At 39.6% G+C, this 20,969-nt stretch overlaps 1 protein-coding gene across 1 annotated transcript in view; it reads right to left on the minus strand.

Annotated features, from left to right (window-relative positions):
• LOC139690005 (serine-rich adhesin for platelets) overlaps positions 1-14,381 on the minus strand; it is a 28,757-nt gene extending 14,376 nt beyond the window's left edge. The window contains exons 1-7 of the mRNA XM_071587175.1: positions 12,722-14,381; positions 5,466-12,664; positions 5,229-5,402; positions 3,338-5,156; positions 3,212-3,295; positions 919-966; positions 510-608 (exon numbers count right to left, since the gene is read on the minus strand). Of these exons, the coding sequence (XP_071443276.1) occupies positions 510-608; positions 919-966; positions 3,212-3,295; positions 3,338-5,156; positions 5,229-5,402; positions 5,466-12,664; positions 12,722-14,381 (11,083 nt within the window). The remainder of the gene's footprint in view (positions 1-509; positions 609-918; positions 967-3,211; positions 3,296-3,337; positions 5,157-5,228; positions 5,403-5,465; positions 12,665-12,721) is intronic.
• Between the last annotated feature and the right edge of the window lie 6,588 nt (positions 14,382-20,969).

Raw genomic sequence — 20,969 nt, forward strand, 5'->3', positions numbered from 1 at the left:
AATAATAATACAATACAACTGCTTGTCATTTAAAAATTCATTCAATGAATGAGAACACTTCATTAGGCATAGATTCCTGATTTTCAATTTGAAATTACCTAATTTATCTCTCCTTTTCAATGTTTTATAAATTCTTACACCATTGCCATTTGGCTTTCATATGTAATTTCTAATTTATAGTAACTCTGGTGGATGTTGTGATGATTTATATCTTGCAATGACTGTTATGTATGCAAAAGATATTGCTAATCGCTAAATTTCAGCTCCCTAAATGTTGCCACTTTTTTGACGGTGATTTTTTTAGAAGAGCCATGATATGCTCCTGTAAATTAAATCTCTTTGACAATCAATCAATTTTAGATGAAAGTAATGCTGATTATTTTAAATGAATGCAGCTACTAAAAGGCTAAGGAGATTTTATCATCTGCCAGTTGGTCAAAATGGGATATTCTAAGTTATTTGAAATTAGCTCCTATGAAAGTTATATATTTTCTTATACTTTGACTAACCTGCGACAATCACCTCCACTCCATTACTCATGATTCGCGTTGCCAAATTAAATCGAGCTGCTTCCACATTCATTCGTCCTTGAGCCCCAATTGCTGTTCCTGCCCCAAAAATGGATAAATTATTGTAACAACATTTATATAGTTACAATTCTTGTTGTTAAAATTCACGAACTTTAATTTTCATGAATTAAATAGTTACATACTTATAGTATGCTATAAGAGGCAAATAAATATGAATATAACATTATTTTTTCCTATTTAGAAATTATTTGTAATTTAGTAAGTTTCCTTTAAAATGCATGCCTTTATTATGTGAGATATGAAATTCATCAATCAAGAAGTTATTTAATTTCAAAATTATTCAAATTGATAAAACCATATGACTACTGGAAATTAGCGAAAATCTTACCTTCCACATTTTGTTCATTCAATTTTGTGATTGAGGCTTCAGGCACTGCTGCAAAGCAGATTTAAGTATAAGGCAAGAGAGATATGGCAAATTTTACAGTATTTGACAGATTAGTGAGATTTTAGTCATTGTATAAATAACCTTTATACAAAAGTTCCAAAGAAAATTCTTAAAACAGCAACAGAATTCAGAAGTATGCATGTGTAGGAAGTGCAATTTGGAACATGTGATGATGATGAGGGGTTTTTTAAGGAATTTATATGATTAAGAGGATATGGAATTAACGTAAAACATGCACAAAAGATTAATTTTACAGACTATTATTTTTAATTGAATTATACAATTAATTGGTGAAAAATAAAGTATTAGTTCTAAATAATACCTATTACAAATTGTGGTAGTTTGGATATAACTAATATGTGAAAGAAAAATATTTACAGCAGAATACAGTTTAAAAGTGTTTACTACTTCTTATATTATGTAGCATGCAAACTATGTATGTCATATTCTATTTTCTGCAGCTGGTCCTGCAATTCTGGTAGAAAAACATAGAACTGGGAATTCAATAATTAGGAAATTTTATGGAAACCTGGTAGTAATATACTTAAAGTAATACTTAAGAGTCATTTTATATTTTGCCTCAATATTATTCATTGATTTTAAAACTTCATGGCAGATATCAAGGTTCAAATGTATAAAAGCTAATAGAGAAGTATACTAAAAGGATAAATTTTGTTTTATATACACACACACACACATATATATATATATATATATATATATATATATATATATATATATATATATATATATACATATATACATATATATATATATATATATATATATATATATATATATATATATATATATATATATATATATATAATAAAATTATACACACACACACTATGCACTTCATGGTTTATATTTATTTAATGCTTACAAATTTTGAGGCATTGTTTTAATGAAATAAGTAGGTAACCATTTATGAGATAGAACTGACTGAACACAAACATAGTTGTAATCAAAGTCATCTCATGATATTATTACTAATTAAGAAAATGCATGGTACTTGATTTCAAAGTTCGGTACCTAATCCAAAATTAAAAAGGATGAGTTATTTCATGATCTGTGATGAAATGTAAACTCTTCCAAATAAACAACGCAGGACTTCATATTTTCAATTTCACATCTAAAGATATCTCATATCCACCCTTAGTTTTGTGAAAAATATATTGTAGAAACTTTTGGATTTGGCATTAAACCACATTAGACCTTTCCACACAAGTCCACGTTTGACTTATTTTGGAAGGGAACAACGTGAAATGCTTTTCATTTAATTGAGTATTACATGCAATGGTGCCATTTTATGATCTGGACTACCCCATAAAAATTTACTTTCCAATTTTCGTTCCCACTCATTGGATAAACTGAATTTCTCTCTGAGCCAAGACAAAATTTAAACTTTAAGCTAAGAAATAGTGGCATTTATATTAAGTGCCAATTACATTTTTTGGTAGATGCGCTTTTTCCTATTCAGGTACTCCAAAACACTGCCCTTATCTAGGCTAAGGTCAGAGGATAAATAATAATTTGAATATTTGATAGGAATAAGGTGGATTTTATGCTTCAAAACTGGTTTTTTGAGGGGAAAATATTATGTAAAACTGTAGGATTGCCTTTTGATGAGGTGAGAAATTAATAAAAATAAAATTAAGGCAGTTTACATTGAAGCCTTGAAATGTTTTCTCCTCTGCATTAGCTAGTATTTAAACTGAACGATGAAATTTGTCATGCATATATGTACTTGTATTAATTTAAACAAAAAACTCAGAAAAGCACTCATCAAACATTCCCTATATGATTTACTTTAGGATATAAATTTGAAATAAATATTTTAATTGAAAAAACTACAAAGATATACTTTAAAAAATGATACTGCCATTGGAAATTTCAATTACCTTTAATGAGATTGCTTAAACATAACAATGTAGTGCATTATTGAAGTGCATGGAATATTATTTTTGGAAACAGTTTCAGATTTATAACAAAATGTTATCTTCTTTTCAGATATGTATATGAAATAAATACTTATTAAAATATTTCTATGAATATGAATTGATAACATTCCATTTTTATTTTTTGAATGATGGGCATAAAAATCACGCTCAAATTTAGTTCATTGCTTTCATGAAACTGTTTTGATTCTTCTCTAGTAATGAGATTTTAGACCATTCTGTATGAATATTTGGCTTTTCAGTATGTTTCCATGCTTTGGCTTGTAACTAACCTGAAGATAATGCTGTTGTTGGCTCCAGCAGTCGAGTTACAGTTCTTGTCTTGACAACCTGTTTCACCTCTGTCGTGGAGGACACTGCAGCCAAAGATGGAGGTGCTGCTTCTGCCTGGTCAACACCTGCCTCCACACTACTCTCAACTCGAGATACCACGTATGTGTATGTCTTGAGTAATGTTTCTGTTAATGTTTCTGTGACATAAACGGGTACTGGTGGAGTGGTTGAGGAAGGTTGAATACTGAGTGAAGTTGTGGGCTGAGTGGTTGACAGTGATTCAGTCACATCTATGACATCTGATGTGGTTGTTTCCAAGGGTGGAATAGTAGATGTTGATGATGGTCTGCCCCGCAATCTGGATAGTCGGGATCTGTAAGCTGGTTGTCTCGTGGATGCAGAAGGCCTCCTCCGACTTGGGAATACAATAGGAGCCTTAGTTCTCAAACCTTGCACCTTCTGGAGGAAGTCTCCACTTGGTCGCCTGGTAACGCTGAAGCGTGTTGGCCTTACAAAGCGAGGACCCTCTGGAGTTGCTCCTGTTTCTTCTGGTGAAGTGTTGGCTATTGATGTTGAGGGATCTTTGCGTAGAAGTTCTGTCTCTCCAGTAAGGGTCTCATCTCCACTATAAAATGATGGTTCTACAGTTTTTGGGGGTGATGCACTAAATGACTCTCTTCCGAGTGAAGCCACCCATTCTCCTGTCTGTTTGACAATCTCCTCTGGAGTCTCTTTTCCCTCCCCCTCTTTAATCTCTTCCACTTTCTTTGGCCTAATTTCCTCCTCTGCTACGGCAGATTGAACTTTTTCAGCAATATCAGCTGGCTTCTCCTGTACATTTCCAATGGAATTCTTCTTTGTGCCATATTCTTCATTATTTAATCCCCCAGAAGGCACTCTTCTGGCTGTTGGGGTTACAGCTGAGTAGGGAGTTTTAGTTTTTTCTTCTATGCTTTTAGTAATGGTTCTTGTTGGTGCTATTGCATGGATGGATTCAATGCCATCCGTTTCCTCTGTTAAGGTCACAGGAGTGACATTTGCTGTATCTATCACCTGGGCACTCTGCCTGTGAATAGGACGTCTTCTTGTTACAGTTATCCTGTGCCTTCTACTGTTTGATGGAGAAGTTGGTAATACATCCTGTGATGCTGTGGTTGCCAAGATTCTTTTTCTTGTGACCACTACTCTCCTTCGTCCGGAAGTGCCAAGGTTGCTATTTTCAGCATTTTGGAAATCCCTTTGAGGAGCTGCAAAATTATTGTTGGTCTCTTCTTCTGTTTTTTGTGTTCCTAGGTGGGAGACATCATTTTGCTCTTCATTGTCTGTTGCAACTGGTTTTTTTCGCCTCAAAACTTTCACCCTCTTTCGGTTACCTCTATTTGCAGTATCACCATTAACGTTTTCTTCATTTCCTTTTGGCCTGACCCTCAGGACTTTGATTCTCTGTGATGGCAAATTAGACTTTGAGAGATCTACTACACTTGAATCTTCTAAACTTGTGCCATCACTATTTTTAATGTTCTCAATCATTTTTGTTGCATCTGAGAGGTTGGTTTGTCTCCCTCTGGACTGTTGATCATTTTTGAGCTCTCTTTGGTCTGATTGTGTAAGAATCTCTCTTTCATTATTCAATATCTTAGGAATTCTCCTAATCTCTGATGGTAATCCTTCATTTCTACGTACTGGTACACGTACTCTGACTCTTCTTCGCTTATTTAGTTGGTCTTGGCTTGGATTTCCTGTGTATTCCATTTGAATTTGTCTTTTTTCTCTAATTATTGATGAATCTATTTCCATGTCTGTCATATCATCGGATTCATCTTCATCTTCAACCCCTTCGTCAATACTAAGGACCTTACGCTTGAGCGGGGCTAACTCAGCGGGTCCATCGGCTAAAAAATAACCGGTCTGGGTGTGGGCATTGCTTTCCTCAGCAAAGATTTTCTCATTGGTAGTAGACACAGATGTTAAACTTTGAGATGGTGATGTAACAGGAATAGTATGACTATGTTGGACCACATGCTTGCTTACATCTCCTACTATGCTTTCTAAGCTCTCAGTTTCATAAGGGGATGACTTCAATGCAATAAAGTCGCCTTTTTTCTGAGGCGGTAAAGCATTTGGAATGTAATTTACTGTTGAAGGAGATAGATATATATTTGGATCTTTGTACGGTAAGGAATTTGAAAACTTTTCTGGATTACTATCTATAGAATATTGGTTTGTAAAAGGGAGTGTTGGCAAATCTGTAACATATTGCACAGTGGGTATCCTCTCTGGCAAAATAGCTTCCCGTTTGACTAGTGAGCTTCCGGCTTCGATACTGATAGTAGATAGCACTGTACTGAAATCGCCTGGTCGTCTACCAGATACATAGAGGGTAATTACACTTGTCTCATATTGCTTAGGTGCTGGTTGTGGATTTTGCTTTCTGCTCGATGAAGGTTGTTTCTTGCGAGTTTTAGGGCGAGGATTTTCCTCTGTAGACCCTCTTATTGGCCGTGGGCCCTCTTCATCTTCATGTTCATCTTCTACTGCTTCCACTCGCTTGTGGGGCCGGTTTCTTCTTCTTGAGGATGATTGCTTTCTCCTCTCAGTTGATGGGCTCACTGAATCTAATTCCTCCTCTTCCTGAGTAACTTCCTTGGAGGGATGAGCTAGGGGTACTGTGGGTTGCTGTTGTTGAAGTAGTTGTGCGGCCTGAAGTGGGGATAACTGTCCAGGAAGGTTGTTTGGTATTGTTTGTGGCTGCTGCTGATTTAGGAGTTGTGCCTGCAAAAGTGCTGGCAGCAGAAGAGAATTGAGTTGCTGTTGTGGGGCAGCAGTAGGAGTCACCACTATTGTATCTGTGATGAATTCAGTAGCAGTAACTACTTGAACAGATGAGTCTACTATAGTAGTCATAATGGCTTTTCCACGAAGTGTTATGGGGATGACAGTGGATGTCTTTTCTGTCAATGTTGTCACAAATGTAGTGGAACGTGTTTTGAATTCAGTGGTAGGCGTTGGAGGTGCCAATGCAGCTGCAGCATTGGGTTGCTGAAGGCCCAAGAGAGGATTTACATTTCCAGGGAGACCAAATTGTCCGAGAAGTAACTGAGAGAGTAAAATGTTGGCCAGTGGTGCACTGGGTAAGAGTCCATTCTCACTAGGAATTGTATTGACAACTTCTTCCACTCCATAGGCAGTTGAAGGCACAACATGTGAAAATGACGTCTTCCTTCCACGTATGACAGTAGGAGTGAATTCAATGCTTGTAGTAGGAGTTTCACGAGCAACATATTGTGTGATGTGGATAATTCCTGGGGTTGGTGTTGCTGTGATATCACTTCCAATTAAGAGCAGTCCAGGTGAACCTGCTATCTCTGTTGCCTCATATTGTCCTGGAGTTAAAATTTGTGTTGACAAAGAGGCCGTTATAAATTTTCTGTATTCTGTGTTCTTTCCATTGACTACTGGAATCGTTGCCTCTGTGGGAACCTGATGAGTTACTGTTACTTTTCCTTCTTTTGAAGACTGGTACTGACGCCTTGAAGAATAATCATTAGTTTCTGGGTCACTGGTTCTGTAACTTGATCGTCCTCTTGTTGAAGTGGACTGAGTACGACCTCTGTTGGTGTAGCCACGTCCACGCGATCTAGATTTGGCAGGGACTGTAGGTGTTAACTGAGCCTCTGACTGACTTCTTAGTCTAGGAGGTTTTGGACGTGGTTGTTGCTGATTTGCTAATGATGTGTCACCTTTTGTCCTTCTTCTTGGTGAGGTACTTGCTGAAGATGGTCTCCGAAAAGTTGTTCTTTGAGTTGTTTCCCTATAATTGTTGTTGTTGTTATTAGTGTTTACATTTGTGTTGGCATTTTTATTTCGATTTCCAGTTATTGTAAATTGTGTGCGTGAAGGAGCAGATGGTGCAGTGGGACGAACACGAGGTTGTTGTTGGCCACTGTTTCTGGATCTTGAAGGTGGTTGACGTGCCACTTCACTTTGACTCTGCAAGCTGTACTCTTCATCTACATAAACGTCATCTTCATCTGTCCCAACTCTTGCCTCTGCCTCCTGTACAGGAGCACTCTTCCTTGAAGAGGAGGGTCGACGAAATCTGCTCGAATATCCTCGTAGTGCTCCTCCACCACTGCCACTCCCCCTGGTACCATATTCAGTTTGTCTCTTTAGTCGACGTCTTCTTGGTGAGAAGGGTCTAATGAAAACCTTAGGTGGTTCATTTTTGCTCTTAACATCTTCTGATGCTTCATAGTCATTGTCAGCTATTGAGTCATCAGAAGCATCTGGATCATCTCCATTATCCTCATCAATACCATCATTTGCATTTGATTCTGCTTCATCTACTATTTCATCCCTATCTTCTTCATTTGACTCCTCCTCCTTGTTAACATCCTCATCTACCTGCTGCTTTTCTTGCTCTTCTCCAGGGCGACGGAATAAACCTCTTCTTGGAAAAAGGCTGCTGGTTGGTCTAGCTCTATTGAGTACCTGCAGGCGTGGAGACTGAGATGATCTTGGTCTTGGAGTTGTAGGAGTCTTAGCGGGTGACTTGGTTGTTCCTGCTGGGGATGCCTTGTACCTTCCTCTATTTGGTTTTCTGTCTTCTGTTGGCAAATTTTCTTCACTGCTTGGTCTTCTAAGAAAGCCTAGCCTTCTAGATGCTGTGGTCCGTTGTATTGGTGGAGGGGTTGTCTTTGGAGAAACCTGTGGTTGATAGGGCAGAGGCCGCCGGAGACGGAGCAGAGGTCGCCTAAATGGTGAGGTAGTCCCCTCAGTGGTGGGTGTCAGAGCTGTCTCAAGAGGAGTGCTCTCAGTTGGCTCTGTCACCTTTGCACCATCCTCTCTGTCTGTTCCTACATCCTCATCTTCATCACCTTCTGCAGATTCATCTTCTTCATCTTCTACAGTGTTGCGGTCAAAGGTTGGTGGTGAAGATGGTGTCTGAGTTGGCCTTAAAAATGTTGAGGTGGATGATGGCCTGATACGATATCGTGAATTTGCTGCAAAAAGTGCTGCTGATGATGATGTTCTCCCATAAGGATATTCAGAACTACTTCTACCTCCACCTGCAAATGAGGATCGGTAACTTCCAGGTCTTGATCTGCTGGCTCCAAATGGTGCTGTTGAAGCTGCTGTTGGAATGATGCGGGTAGAGCTTCCCCGTCCTCGGCTTCCACCAAAGAATGATGAGGAGCCATAGACACCACCAGGAGATGATGCTCTGGTTCTTGTGAATCTTCTGCTATTTGATGCAGCAGATGGGCGGACATCCAAAGATGATGCACCTCCTCGGCGACTGTTGAACCTTCCACGAAGTGAGGTCGCTGGAAAGTCTCCAGTATGAGCTGGAGTTGCTGTTACTGTTGGAGTCTGCGTTACCCTTGTGATGGTGGTGGCACTTGTTGGACGCCTTCTTGGGTGGAATGTTGGCCTGTTACGTGATGCAAATGGCCTAATAACTGGAGTAAATGTTCTTCTGCGGGAGGAGAATGTTAGTCGTGATGTAACTCTCCCTCTCCCTTGATTATTTCCATCATCTTCATCATCATCATCCTCTTCTTCACTTTCTTCTCCCGAATCTCCTTCTTGCTCCTCTTCATCTTTATCAGGTGCTGCTGAACTTCCCACATCTCCTAAAGAACTTTCTAGTGTTGGAGCGACTGTTGCTGTCAATACTGCTGTTGATGTAGGGGAAGGTAAAATACCATTGTCTTCAATTGTCTTTGTAGCATCACTTGCCTTAAAGCTGGAGGTACTTTCAATTATTTGGGCATATCGTCCATTGGTCACTGTACCAATCACCCGGGATTCATAGAATGTGGTTGTTTGCCCTTTGACAATAGAACCCTGAATGAGTCGTACAAGACCTGTCTTTGGAGCAGCTGTATTTACTGGGACAGTGGTTTTTGCTGTGTCAATTACTACAGATGATGTACTTTCTACTACCTGAGCATATAAGTCTCCGATGTAAGTTCCAATGGCCATTGTTGAAAAGTATGTTGTTGCAAGTCCTTCTGCATCTACAATGCTTCCAGCATTTAGGGACACTACACCAGTAGGCTGCAGATTTACTTTTGATAAAACTGGAGTACTGGTTACTGCAGGTTCGGTTAAGACCTGTGTGGAGCTTTCCAAAACTTGGGCATATCGTCCATCTATATATGTGCCATACACATCAGTCAAGAACACAGTTGTTTTAGAGTCTTCACCAACAGAACTTCTTCTTACAGTTTTTAGAAGTCCAGTGGGCATATCTGTAGATTTTGTTGGTGTAATGATTTGTTGCTGAACAGGTGGTGATGCTCCAATTGCACGGGGAGTTTGAGTGTCACCTGCCTCAACATTGGTAACTGTTTCCAACCTGCTATTTACAATTGTGCTCTTACCTACATATGATGTGGTAAAATAGGTATAGGTGGTATAGAATGTTGTTTGCTGAGGTGTGGCATCAGCAGGAGATGATGGGTTCAAGGATGTCAAATTAATAACTTCTACTGGTTTTGATATAGTAGTTGGCACTGCCTGAACAATAGTGGGAATAGTTGTTTCAGTCGATAGTATTTTTGTTGGAATTTCTACTTCTCTGGTTATTGCTGCCCTTCCTGTTGGAGTTACTATGTTAGACACTGTCTCTTCCCTGCTATTTACCACTGTGCTTCCTCCTTTGTAGGCTGTTGTCCAGTAGGTGAATGTTGTGAAATATGTAATGGGATACAGCGACTCTGGAAGTTCTGTTGATTTCACTTCAGGGACTATTTCTGTGGATGAAGGCTTTATACTGGCCGATGATGTTGGAAGAATTACCTCTGGTGATTTTGTTGATGGATCTACTGTTATGGCCATAACGTTTGTAACTGTTTCCAATCGACTGATCACATCTGATGTTCCACCACGATAAAGAGTGGTGAAGTATGTGAATGTAGTAAAAGTTGTTTGAAGTAGTAAAGATGTTTCGGTGACTTGTTTTGGTGTGGGACTAGGCAATGGAATAGGAAGTACAACTTCTGTGTTACTCTCTGAGCTCTCTTGATCATCAGCTTCACTGACCAGTTTCTCTGGCTCTCCTGCCTCTTCAAATTTTGTGACACCAAAGTACTTCTCTGTTGTTACTATTGAGTTTACCTCAGATGTTTCTACTGAGGTGGTTGTTGATGATGTTGTTGTTTCAAATCTAACAGATGAGTCGTCATTTTGAATCTCAACAATTCCAAGATCCTGTTTCTCTTCATGTTTTTCTGAAGGAATGGAGACACTGTCAATTTCAGAGTTTATTCTTGGCTCAAGTGCCTCGATAATATCTTCTGTTGGTGTTGATTCAGTGATTTTACTCCCTCCCCTGCGCATAATTGTGCTGCTATATTTATTTTGATTTTTGAGTGGCACTGAAGGGCGTAAAGAGCTCTTTAGGCTAAGTCCACTTTTTGGAATTGAATGAGAAGAGTGACCAGCAGATGCAGTGAAAAGAATAGAATTTGGTCTAGTTGTTGTCTTTGGCTGAATCAGCCCACTGGGAGTAATTATATTAGTGTACACTTCTGTGCGACTTGATATCTCTGTTTCCCCATCAACAAAGATAGTTGTAAAATATGTATATGTTGTATAAAAGGTCCTTAGGGGACCCTGAGCAACATTTTGAACTGGAGAATCACTATTAGTCTCCAGATCAATACTTGGAGTGGAAATTAAAGGAGCAGTTGGAGTACTGCTGGGATCAGATTCTGAGAAAAACATAGTGGTTGGCCTTCCGACTCCAACACTAGTTGGAGCATCATCTTCTTCAGAACTGGGGTATGATGGAGATGGCAGGGCAGTTGAAAGTTCATGATCTCTCACAAGACCTGCTAATGCAGGCTCAGTAGCTAGATTTACATTATTCAATGTTGATGTGAGGATGTTAGTAACCACAACTTCTCGGCTAGATACACTTGTAGTAGTATCATGGAAGAATGTAGTTAAGTAGGTGTAAGTAGTGTACAATGTCTTGAATATTAGCTCTATTTCCTCACTGTCCTCTTCACTTTCTGATGAATTATCTTCATTCGTGGAAGTGTCTTTAATATGGTCTTTGGGAGTTGTTTCTACTGGCTCAATGGTTACTGGTTCATCAATCAATGTTGTTATCCTATCCGGTGGTAATTCAGGAGTTTCTTCAGTTACTGTGAGCATTGGAGTGGTAGTAATATCATCTTGAGTTGTGAGATCCATTGTTGTGGATGCTGTGGAAAGAGCCTCAGATCTGGTATGAGTGACGGTAAAACTACGGGTTAGTAGTGCAAATTCAGAGGATATTACTTCTCTTGATCGAATAGAGGTGGATGTAGTTTCACCATTCGGTATGAAAAATGTGGTGAAGTATGTGTAGGTCTGATAAATTGTTGTTGGTATAATTGTATATACCAAAGATGGTTGCTCATCCTCTATCTCTTTATCACTGCTTTCTGGTGTAACCCCTTTTTCTGAAGAAGGTATCATATTTTTTGACGCATTTTCTTCTACAAGGAAAACTTGTTCTTCTGGACGAGTGTTTACCCTACGACCTGTTTCCACCTCATTAGCTAGTTCATTTTCTTCTGTTGTGCTCGAACTCCCTGGATTTGTTGTTAGTATTTCATCATAATCATTGAATGTCGTAGTGATAGTCGCAGGAGTAGAATCATCTACAATATCTTTTGTCACAAATGTGGTCTCGGAATCATCGTCGATAGTAGTAATAGAAGCATCCGTTGAACTATCTTCCTTCTCAGTGAGTGGTCGAGTTGTAATATCGGGATTTGGTGTTAAAGGTATATCAGTGGGATTCACTTCATTTATGATACTTGTTGTTGTTTGAATTATTTGCGCATAATTCCCATTTATGTATGTTCCATAAATCAGGGAAGTGATGGAGATAGTGGTTCCATCAAACGCTCTTGTTCCTCCAATAGATCTAATTAGGCCTGTTGGCAAGGTCTCAGTGCCTTCCAATGCGGTTGCAGATGGTTCTAAAGGCTCTGTTTGTCTAGTTCTTTCATCTTCATTGTCAAAAGTGGTACTTTCAGTGGAGATAGAAGATTCCATAGTGGCTATGGAAGGCTCAATATCTATTGAAATGGGTCTGGCATGAGCATTTTCAAAAAATGTTGAAGTGGAAGTTACAACATCGGCCATTGGCTGTGAAATAGAGGGCTGTACAAAAACATCATCTATTTCATCTCTGTCTTTGCCCTCCGTGGTGTGAATTTCTTCAGGGGTATCAGATGTTGGGTAAACTATCTGAGCATCCGAGAGGTTTTCTTCACTACGACCATTTTTCTCTCTACCATTTGCTGAAATTCCAAACACCGGTTCAACCAAAACAGTTGGAATAGTAGTCTGCATGCTCAATGTATGCCCTGTTACCGTACGAGTAACCATTCCCGGAGTGTGAGAGTAGAACGTTTTTATACCTGTCGCCACTTTCTGCTTTTCAGCTCCAGAAATGGAGTTTGCACTGTAAGCTGGCCCTTCTTTCAGAGAATTGATTTTGCTGGACGGCCGATTGTAAGCTGATACTGCTGTGATCTTAGGTGTGATGCTCGCAGTAGAAGCGGACACTTCTTGTGATCGCGGCATAAAAATTATGACTGTTCCATGAGCAGTGGTGGTGAATTCCGCAAATCCAATGTATGTGATTGTAGGGACGGCGGCGGACCCCCCCGATTCTGCATTGACTAGATCCTCCTTCTCGTGTATAACTTGAAATCCTCTGAATGGTAATGCTTTTCCCAGTCTTTGTCTTGAACTCAGGGTGCGGTATTCTTTTCTTGGACCAACTCGTGCTTCTACTGTGTGATCCACCCTAACTACTACCTTGGCTTCTTCTTCAACCTTCAAACCATCTTGCCCCACTGTGAAGGTTGGGAGGTTTACTCTGTGGACTTTGGAGGGGCGAATCAATTGGGAGCCCTCTTCTTTTGGATCCAGTTTTCTTGCTTTCAGTAGATTCTCTGATTCCTCATCTTCCGTGGCTTCAATCGCTGTGTTTTCTTTCGTAGTCTTGTGCTTTCCTAGTTCTCCTAAGGACGGTCTCGGTGGTCTGAGTGCTGGTATTCTTGGTGGAAACCTATATACGGTCTTTTCCGAAGCGGTTGATTCCACCGATACTCGAGAGGGTGAAACGTTTCCTCTGATTTCTGTTTCTAATTCTTTTTCCCCCAGACCGTCGTACCTTCCCCTTACTATTCTTGTTTGAGCAACTCCTCTACCCACGGTCACTGTGAGCATCTCAGTGTGTGCGCGACCATCGGATCTGGACATTTTGTCTTCAGCTCCTTGTATGCTGAATCCTCCAAGGAGCTCCGAGCCCTCGATGAACACCCCGCGCATCCCGCTCGAACCCGCCGTGTCCTTGATTCCCGAGCCGCTCTCAGCTGCTGATGCACGTGCTGACTTGGGAAGCACCAGGTTGAGCTGTCTGTTGTCAACATTAACTACAATGCGGTCGTCGGCTCCCGTGCGTACCACGAGCTCACTGGCTTTTGAAGGCAGCGCTGTCGCCGTGGAGCCTCCGTCTAGAGTTGTCGTGGCGCTTGGCGACAAAGCAGTATTTCCGAAAAAGAACAGGTATGTCTTGTCGCCCTTTACATGCGTTCCCGTAAACACGTCGTATTTTGTTTCCCCACCGTCAACTAGAGCTCCGCGAGTGCCTGTCACCGTTACGACCTGGTCATCTTGCGAGTCACCCGTGCCATCCTTCGGGTCTTGTTGTGTTTCGGCCACAGGAATAGGGGGGGTTGCTGTTTGGTATATCTCTGTCGGGGTGAAGGTTGCAGTGGGCTTGATATAGGCTGCCGTTTCCTCTACAACCCTAGAGGTACTGGAAACCAACTGAGCGTACGTTCCGTCGATGTAAGTTCCGCTGAACTCGGTAGTGTAAAGAGTGGTAGCGGTTCCGTCCACGCGTGTCGACGTTGCGCTGGAGAGTAGACCGGTGGGTCGTATCCGAGCCATGGAACCGGCGGATGGGACGGCGAAGAACACCCTCGAGGACGTGCTGACGATCTTGGCGTAGACTCCTCCCTCCAGGTGGGTCCCATACACCTTCGTTGCAAACTCAGTTGTGGTACCGTCGAGGACGAAGGTGCCGGCGGTGGAAGTTAGGATGCCCGTCGGCCGCAGACGTCGATCACCACCCTCATGCACGAACATGGACGTGGTGACGGGTCCGTCGATTCGGGTGCTAACTTCTGCGAGGAGGAGAGAAAGGGGATGTGGGGAAGGGGAGAAGGAGTCGAGAGTGTGACAGTGACAGAGAGGGAAGTAAAGAAAGAGACAGGATAGATGAAGAGTGGAAGAACCGTCTCCGTCTGCGGGAGACACATACACGCATACACACACACATATACGAACTTAAACACCTCACGAAATGAAAGATAGAGTAACAAGAAGCGTCTGATCCTGTCCGTGGGAGGAATATGCTTTTTCTTGTGTGATAACAATTGGAAAAATTAGCACAAGACTCAGTCGAATCTTCTTATTCACATGCTCGCCTAAAGTGACGAGAGGGTAACTTCAACGGCTCACGACATTTTATGGTATTGTTTACATGTTTTGGTAAACGAGTTATTCGTTTATTCACCAGTCTTCAATTCAATATTAATATAGAACCGTCGCACAAATTTACATTTCTGGTATAAAATATACGATTCACATTTGAAAACCTTGATAATAAAATTTTTTGTATTTTTCTTGCCTTGTATATACGAGGTGGAATATTCTTCCTCGTATTTCTGAATATCAAGCATCAGAGGAAGCTAAATTAAAAGTAGCAGTTTAGGCATTTATTGGCAGTTACAACAAAATATTTAACAGATTTTCATATTCTCCATGAAAGTTAACAACAATGGTAGAGGATTTTTCGATAATAGAATGATGGTAATGAGTAATTGATTTTTTGTCACAAATAGTTAATCTGTAGACGTTGGAAAAATATTATAAATAATTTTTATCGTACTCGTAAAACATCGTAGATTTTTCACGGAAGTATCCTTGTGCATCATGAATGAATTAACTAATTCATTTGAAAGTATCAAAATATAAATTGGCAATTTCCGATTTTGGCATTCTTTATTGCATATGAAAATACGCTCAGACAAACGTATGAAAAATATGAAGCGTTAGCTAATGCAATATATGCACAAAACTTAGTGTCTTTATCTTGTGCTAATTTTTACTTAGTGGACTTGAAACAGATTGTGCTAATAAAATTCATTAGGTTCAAAATTAGTTTGTGATACATGAAAAACTTAGTCAAACAAAGTAAGTATTGATGTTTCTGTTTTATAATTGTAACTCTGAAAACATAAAATATTTGTTTAGGAATGGAAATTATTTACAACGGGAAAAAAATGTTTTCTCGGATTCACTAACCACAGGATATTATTAGATTGACAGCAAACAGAAGACGGTGCCATTGAGAGTGAAGTGCTTCTACGATTACATATGTAGTGGACTATATACAAACGGAAATGAAGTGGGTACAAAATAAATACGCCACTTACCAGAGGCTCTTCTCTTGGATCTGGCAACTTGATTGGCTACGGGTGAAGGAATTTTGTCGTTCGGGCATTGATCATCAGACGTAGTGGCAGCATCTGGCCCTAAATTTGAGAAAAAATATTACTATTTCATTCACCTGAAAATGTTTCAAATATTCATTGAATTACATATGCAATGTCTGAGATCACTTGAGAAATTACCCACTCGTTTCGAACCACTATTTGAAGATCTAATTGACACTTTGATATTATACCATAAAAATGAATGTTGTTCAGTGCTAACAAGACAAAGCCACATGAGCAGCTGGACTGGTTTATTTACTTTTATTAGGAAAATAGTGTGGTAAACGTGTATGTATATATATATATATATATAAAATATATAAATATATATATAAAATATATAAATATATATATATAAATATATAATATATATATTTTTTTTATATACATATATATTTATGTGTATATATATATTTTTTTTGTGGAGGTATTATAGCTAAACCCAAGGCGGTATTCCTCCATTCCGACTGGGGAACTATCTTTCTCAATATTTTTAAAAATTGTATTATTCTCCGGCTGAATTGATTTTTGAATTTACTAAAATTACCTAATTTTTTCATGCAATGGAACACTTTTTGTCGATCTCTCTTACTAGTCGTTATCCTTCGTGCTTACTTTTTGCGCTAAGTACCGTGTTGGTACTAGTACATCTGCTAACTTACTTTCGTCAGCTCCATCTGCACAGTCCTTTACCCCGTCCCCCACCATTTCTGGTTCCAGACACCTAGGTCCACGTTTTCCATTTGCACCCATGATACAAGGGCACCGGAACTGTAAGGGTCGACAAGCTGCGGAGAGAAAATAGGCATGGAGGAATCAGTATGTGGTTTTATCACTTAAATTTCCATTATTTATGAATATTTTCCTTTATATATGAATAAATAGGACTTGTATTACCACGATGTGAAACTCGGATATCCGCCTAGGGCGTTGAAAAATTCATTATTGCTATTCCTATGTACTTAAAAATCTCTTCATTTTACCCCAAATGCGTATAGAGTAGGTCAATGACATGTTAGGTGGTATACTCTTAATGGTCGTTTTAAATAAAGTAAATGGATATTGTGCGCGTAAAACTCACATCGGGCTTCAAACCAGGATTTTAAAATTATCATTAGTCAAATAAACTGAGCTGATTGAAGAGCCAGCCAAATCAGCTGCATGATTAAAATTTCCCTGTACATGCACTTACCTGTTTATAGCGTACTTAATGTAATTTTTTCACTATTACCGTAATGCTCATGTTAAACTGAATTAATTCTGAAATGTACTGTAAGAATCAAATAGGTCAAACTGAGCCCCTGATTTAGTAAAATATTGATCATAAAAACTTTGCCTCATGGCTTGAATGTTTTATATTAATGATGGACATATTGAGTTATATTACCTCTAATTACTCAACGCCAATACCAATTCTCGATAAAAATAATGCAGTTAATAATATGAAATGGATTTAGTGTCCTACTACAAACCTTCATCGGAGCCGTCTTTACAGTCTGCAACACCATCTTGAATAAGCGAAGAATCTATACATTTGGACTTGTCAGCGCACACGAAAGCGCCATCTGAGCAACCTGAGGAAGTAAAGGAGACATTTTCGCATTAGTTAGGAGTATTGTATAAAATAATTTTTTTTTAATTGGCATGTATACTTCCACAATAGTAGATCTCCATTAAACCAGTTTTATGAATTCTTAAATTTAAGTTATTAAGATTCATTACTGTTTATCATCTATTTTAGAGGCCTATGTAATTTGTAACTGTATAGGAGAAAGATCGTATATTAATTTTATGATAGGTCATGATTGATATTCTGATTGAATATTTCGATAAATGCTTCTTTCTCTTCCTTACCAGCTATGAAATTTCTACTTATTATCTTTGCTCAAGAAATGTTTTGTGTGCACACCACTTCCCTTAGATTTTGGGCTGTTTTAAAAACTACTTCTTGTACAAAATTGTATTTAAATTGGTAGGTATTTGCAATGAATCGGGAAATTATATTCAATCCAAATTATAACCATGGGGACCGGTGATCACGTGCTCGTCGAATTTTCCATTTCATCATGCTACAACTTCCTCTCTAGGAAAAGAGAAATTATGTAGGAATCAACTTAAGAGAATGTTCATTGTGACTTGTTTGACGGTTTTTTGTACCTCTTTGACCTCGTCTAAGGATTTCTAAACCCTCTCCCCACGGACTATATATGCTCTTCACGTAACAGTATCCAAAATATAGTTAGTGGAAAGGGGGAAATAGAATGTGTGAAAATATGGATGGTGGAATGCCTGCGTTTTGGGTTTGAGGAAGGGTGACTAAGGTCATGAAAAAGATGGGAATGGCGGCTGGCGTCGTCATTCGCTTGAGTTTCTAAGCTTATGATTTGGCTGACGGTATTCGTTTGGAGAGCCTGCGGCTAGCTATTCCAAAATTATTTTTGTGTGCGGCGTGAAAGTTTTAGGGTCTATTTTCGAGTGACCTTTCGCCTCACGGAGACACACTTGTTCGCCCACCTCCAATACCCAGCTCCGGCACCTCGACTCACAGTTTTCCGTCTGACCCACATCTTTTCGAATATTAGTCGCAACTTTTTTTTTACTTGAGCTTTTTATTCCCATTCATGAGATTGTCGCTGCGTGCTCGACCCAGCTTCTCTAGTCCTACGTCGTCATTCATTCGTAGTGCTCCAGGGACAAAACTAAACATAATAATTAATGAATGGAACGTGAACTTTTTTTATGATTTAAGTTATGCAGGATCGATAAGTACTCATTAGACGATGGAAAATTTAATGGTTGGAATGGCAGTGGTTTTATTTTTACTACCTGAGATTTTGGTATAACGAATTTGCTTGTGCTTGCTTGGATTATCTTTAGCTCTTAGTAGCCTTTCCACGTTATGTTCTTGCGTGAAATTTACTTTTCATAAGAGTTCAAAGAGCAAATGATTAGAATAATAATCATTTTGAGAAGATTAATGTGAATATTTTATTTCTCTGGGCGACTACCTACAGGAGATCCAGCCCAATCAGAAACATGAAATAGATCAATTGGCTATCCTGTTAATGGCTTTGAAAGAAAACTTGGCTTCCCGTAATAAAATTAATATTCGTAATGATAGCATGAGGAAGCGAAATCATACATTCTTGTGACCTATAAAACCTTGTGACAAGTTACGTGCATACAGTTTGTAAGCCTTCGTCAATATCACGTGGTATTGAATGCTGAATGTGGTAAATACATTCGGAACAATACAAGGGATTAAATGAAAAACTCTGTAAAAGTTATCTAAGTCCTCTCGTGAGGAGAACCGATGATTTTAAAAATAGGCTCTGCGTATCTTTCGCTGATGATAGACGATGGTTGATTTAATCAAATTGGAGAATGACGAATATGTGGTCTGTCTCATCTCATACATAGCGCCTGCAGAATCGGTGGAATGAAAGCATATGGTGAAACGGCCACGATACAAAATACCCAGAGTATTAGATATATCTCTGAATCACCTTCGTTCTTTTTGAGCCAGATGACAATTGCCGAATATTTACAGTGACTTGCCAGATTATAATGAAACCTCTTCTCGGACCGATCTAAAACTTGTCTATTTTACAGTTAGTCGGCCTTTATTAAGTATCCATTCTGTTAAAATGTTTTGATTAGTAAGCCAATCGCCTTGCTAATGAAATGTTAGATATGCTATGAATTGCAGAAAAGGTGCCAACTAAACCTAACCTAATTCTTTTAACTTCTGTTCTGGCATGTATTTTAATTATTAGTTTTCCTTAGGTCACCCTGCATAGGCTTGGAAGGGACTGTCGAGTAAATTATCAGTGATGGGAAGATATTCGAATGAGCTCAAAGAACTTGACTGGAAGTCGACCTTGCAAGGTTCGAGAGGCCAATTTTATCCTAAATTTTCCGCTGCCTTCCACAGTTTGCCTTTTGCAGTATCCTTATCCACACCGCCGTGTCACCACCTTCGTCCCGAGGCGGGGCGACGGATTTCATTTTCGGGTCTCTGGAAGTCGGAGCTCGTTGTTTGCTTCTTGAAAGAGAGGAGCCGGTTGATGCGCGGGAGAGGGGAGAAATGAGAAGAGGGAGAGAGGTGGCCCACCGGCAAAGACGGTGGGGCGGTTGGAGGAGGCGGCGGCGGGGAGCGTCAGGTGCGTCAGCGGAGGCGGAAGTGGTAAGTGGGTCTCCGCTCGGCGGGAAGAATTCCTCTGAAGGTGGAGAGGGAATGTGGGTGGGGGGATGAGAGGAAGGGGGACCGTGGGAGTGGATTGAGGGAGGGGAAGGGGGTCGCGGAGGAATGGTGGAGGGGTTAGAGGAAGCGAAGGGGGGGGGGTCAGGAATGGAGCAGCACTTCGGCGCATTTGTCTACCTCGGGGAGACTTCAACGCGTGTGTTTTTGGAGACTTCAATGTATGTGTTTGACCCCGGTGACACCGTGGTATAAACGCTAGAAAACATGTGGTGTGATAGTTAGAAAAGGTGATATTTAATTGCGATACGGATAATATATGTCCAATCTGGTGTCTAGGGTCATATGCCGTAATATCCCCTAAGGTTTTAATGGCAATGAAAATCTGCGTGTTATGAGAGAATGGTGGAGAGAGTGTATTGATGACTTGTACAAGAAGAGTGTTAAAATAAAAATAAGAGAAGAATGTAATTATGAAGACCTTTTAGTGCCACTGCTTGGCTAGGTAACCGGAAATAACTTGAAACAAACACGACTAATGCTGTCGCAGCCTGTAGTTTTTATCTGGTAAATATTAATTTTTGAAAAAAGTGTCTCAATTATACGAGGTGTATTGAAGTGCTCCGTAGGAAACATACACCGTCTCAGGTATTTAGTTGCACGTGCCCATACCGATGAGGACGTTTCTGAAATTGCAGACGAAACTTTTAAATTAATATTGAGCGCAGCTCATCATTACGCAACGATTCTTGAAGTGAGTGCCGAAATTGTTACGCTTGTGTTAGCTAGGTTGCCCAACGGTCTCTCTTATTGGGCTGATTCTCTCAATTTTTCTCTTTTGCGTAATATTTTACTGTTTGTTACTTTATTTTATTGAATGTTTCCTGTATTGTGAAAATCAGTTGTCATAAAAATTCTGTTAAAACTCTTAACTAATCCATCCTTTATATAATTAATGCTGATGTCGGTTTTTTG

The sequence above is a fragment of the Hetaerina americana genome, unplaced genomic scaffold (genome assembly GCF_022747635.1).
Source record: "Hetaerina americana unplaced genomic scaffold, ioHetAmer1.1.p SCAF_3, whole genome shotgun sequence".
Classification (NCBI taxonomy): Eukaryota; Metazoa; Arthropoda; class Insecta; order Odonata; family Calopterygidae; genus Hetaerina; species Hetaerina americana.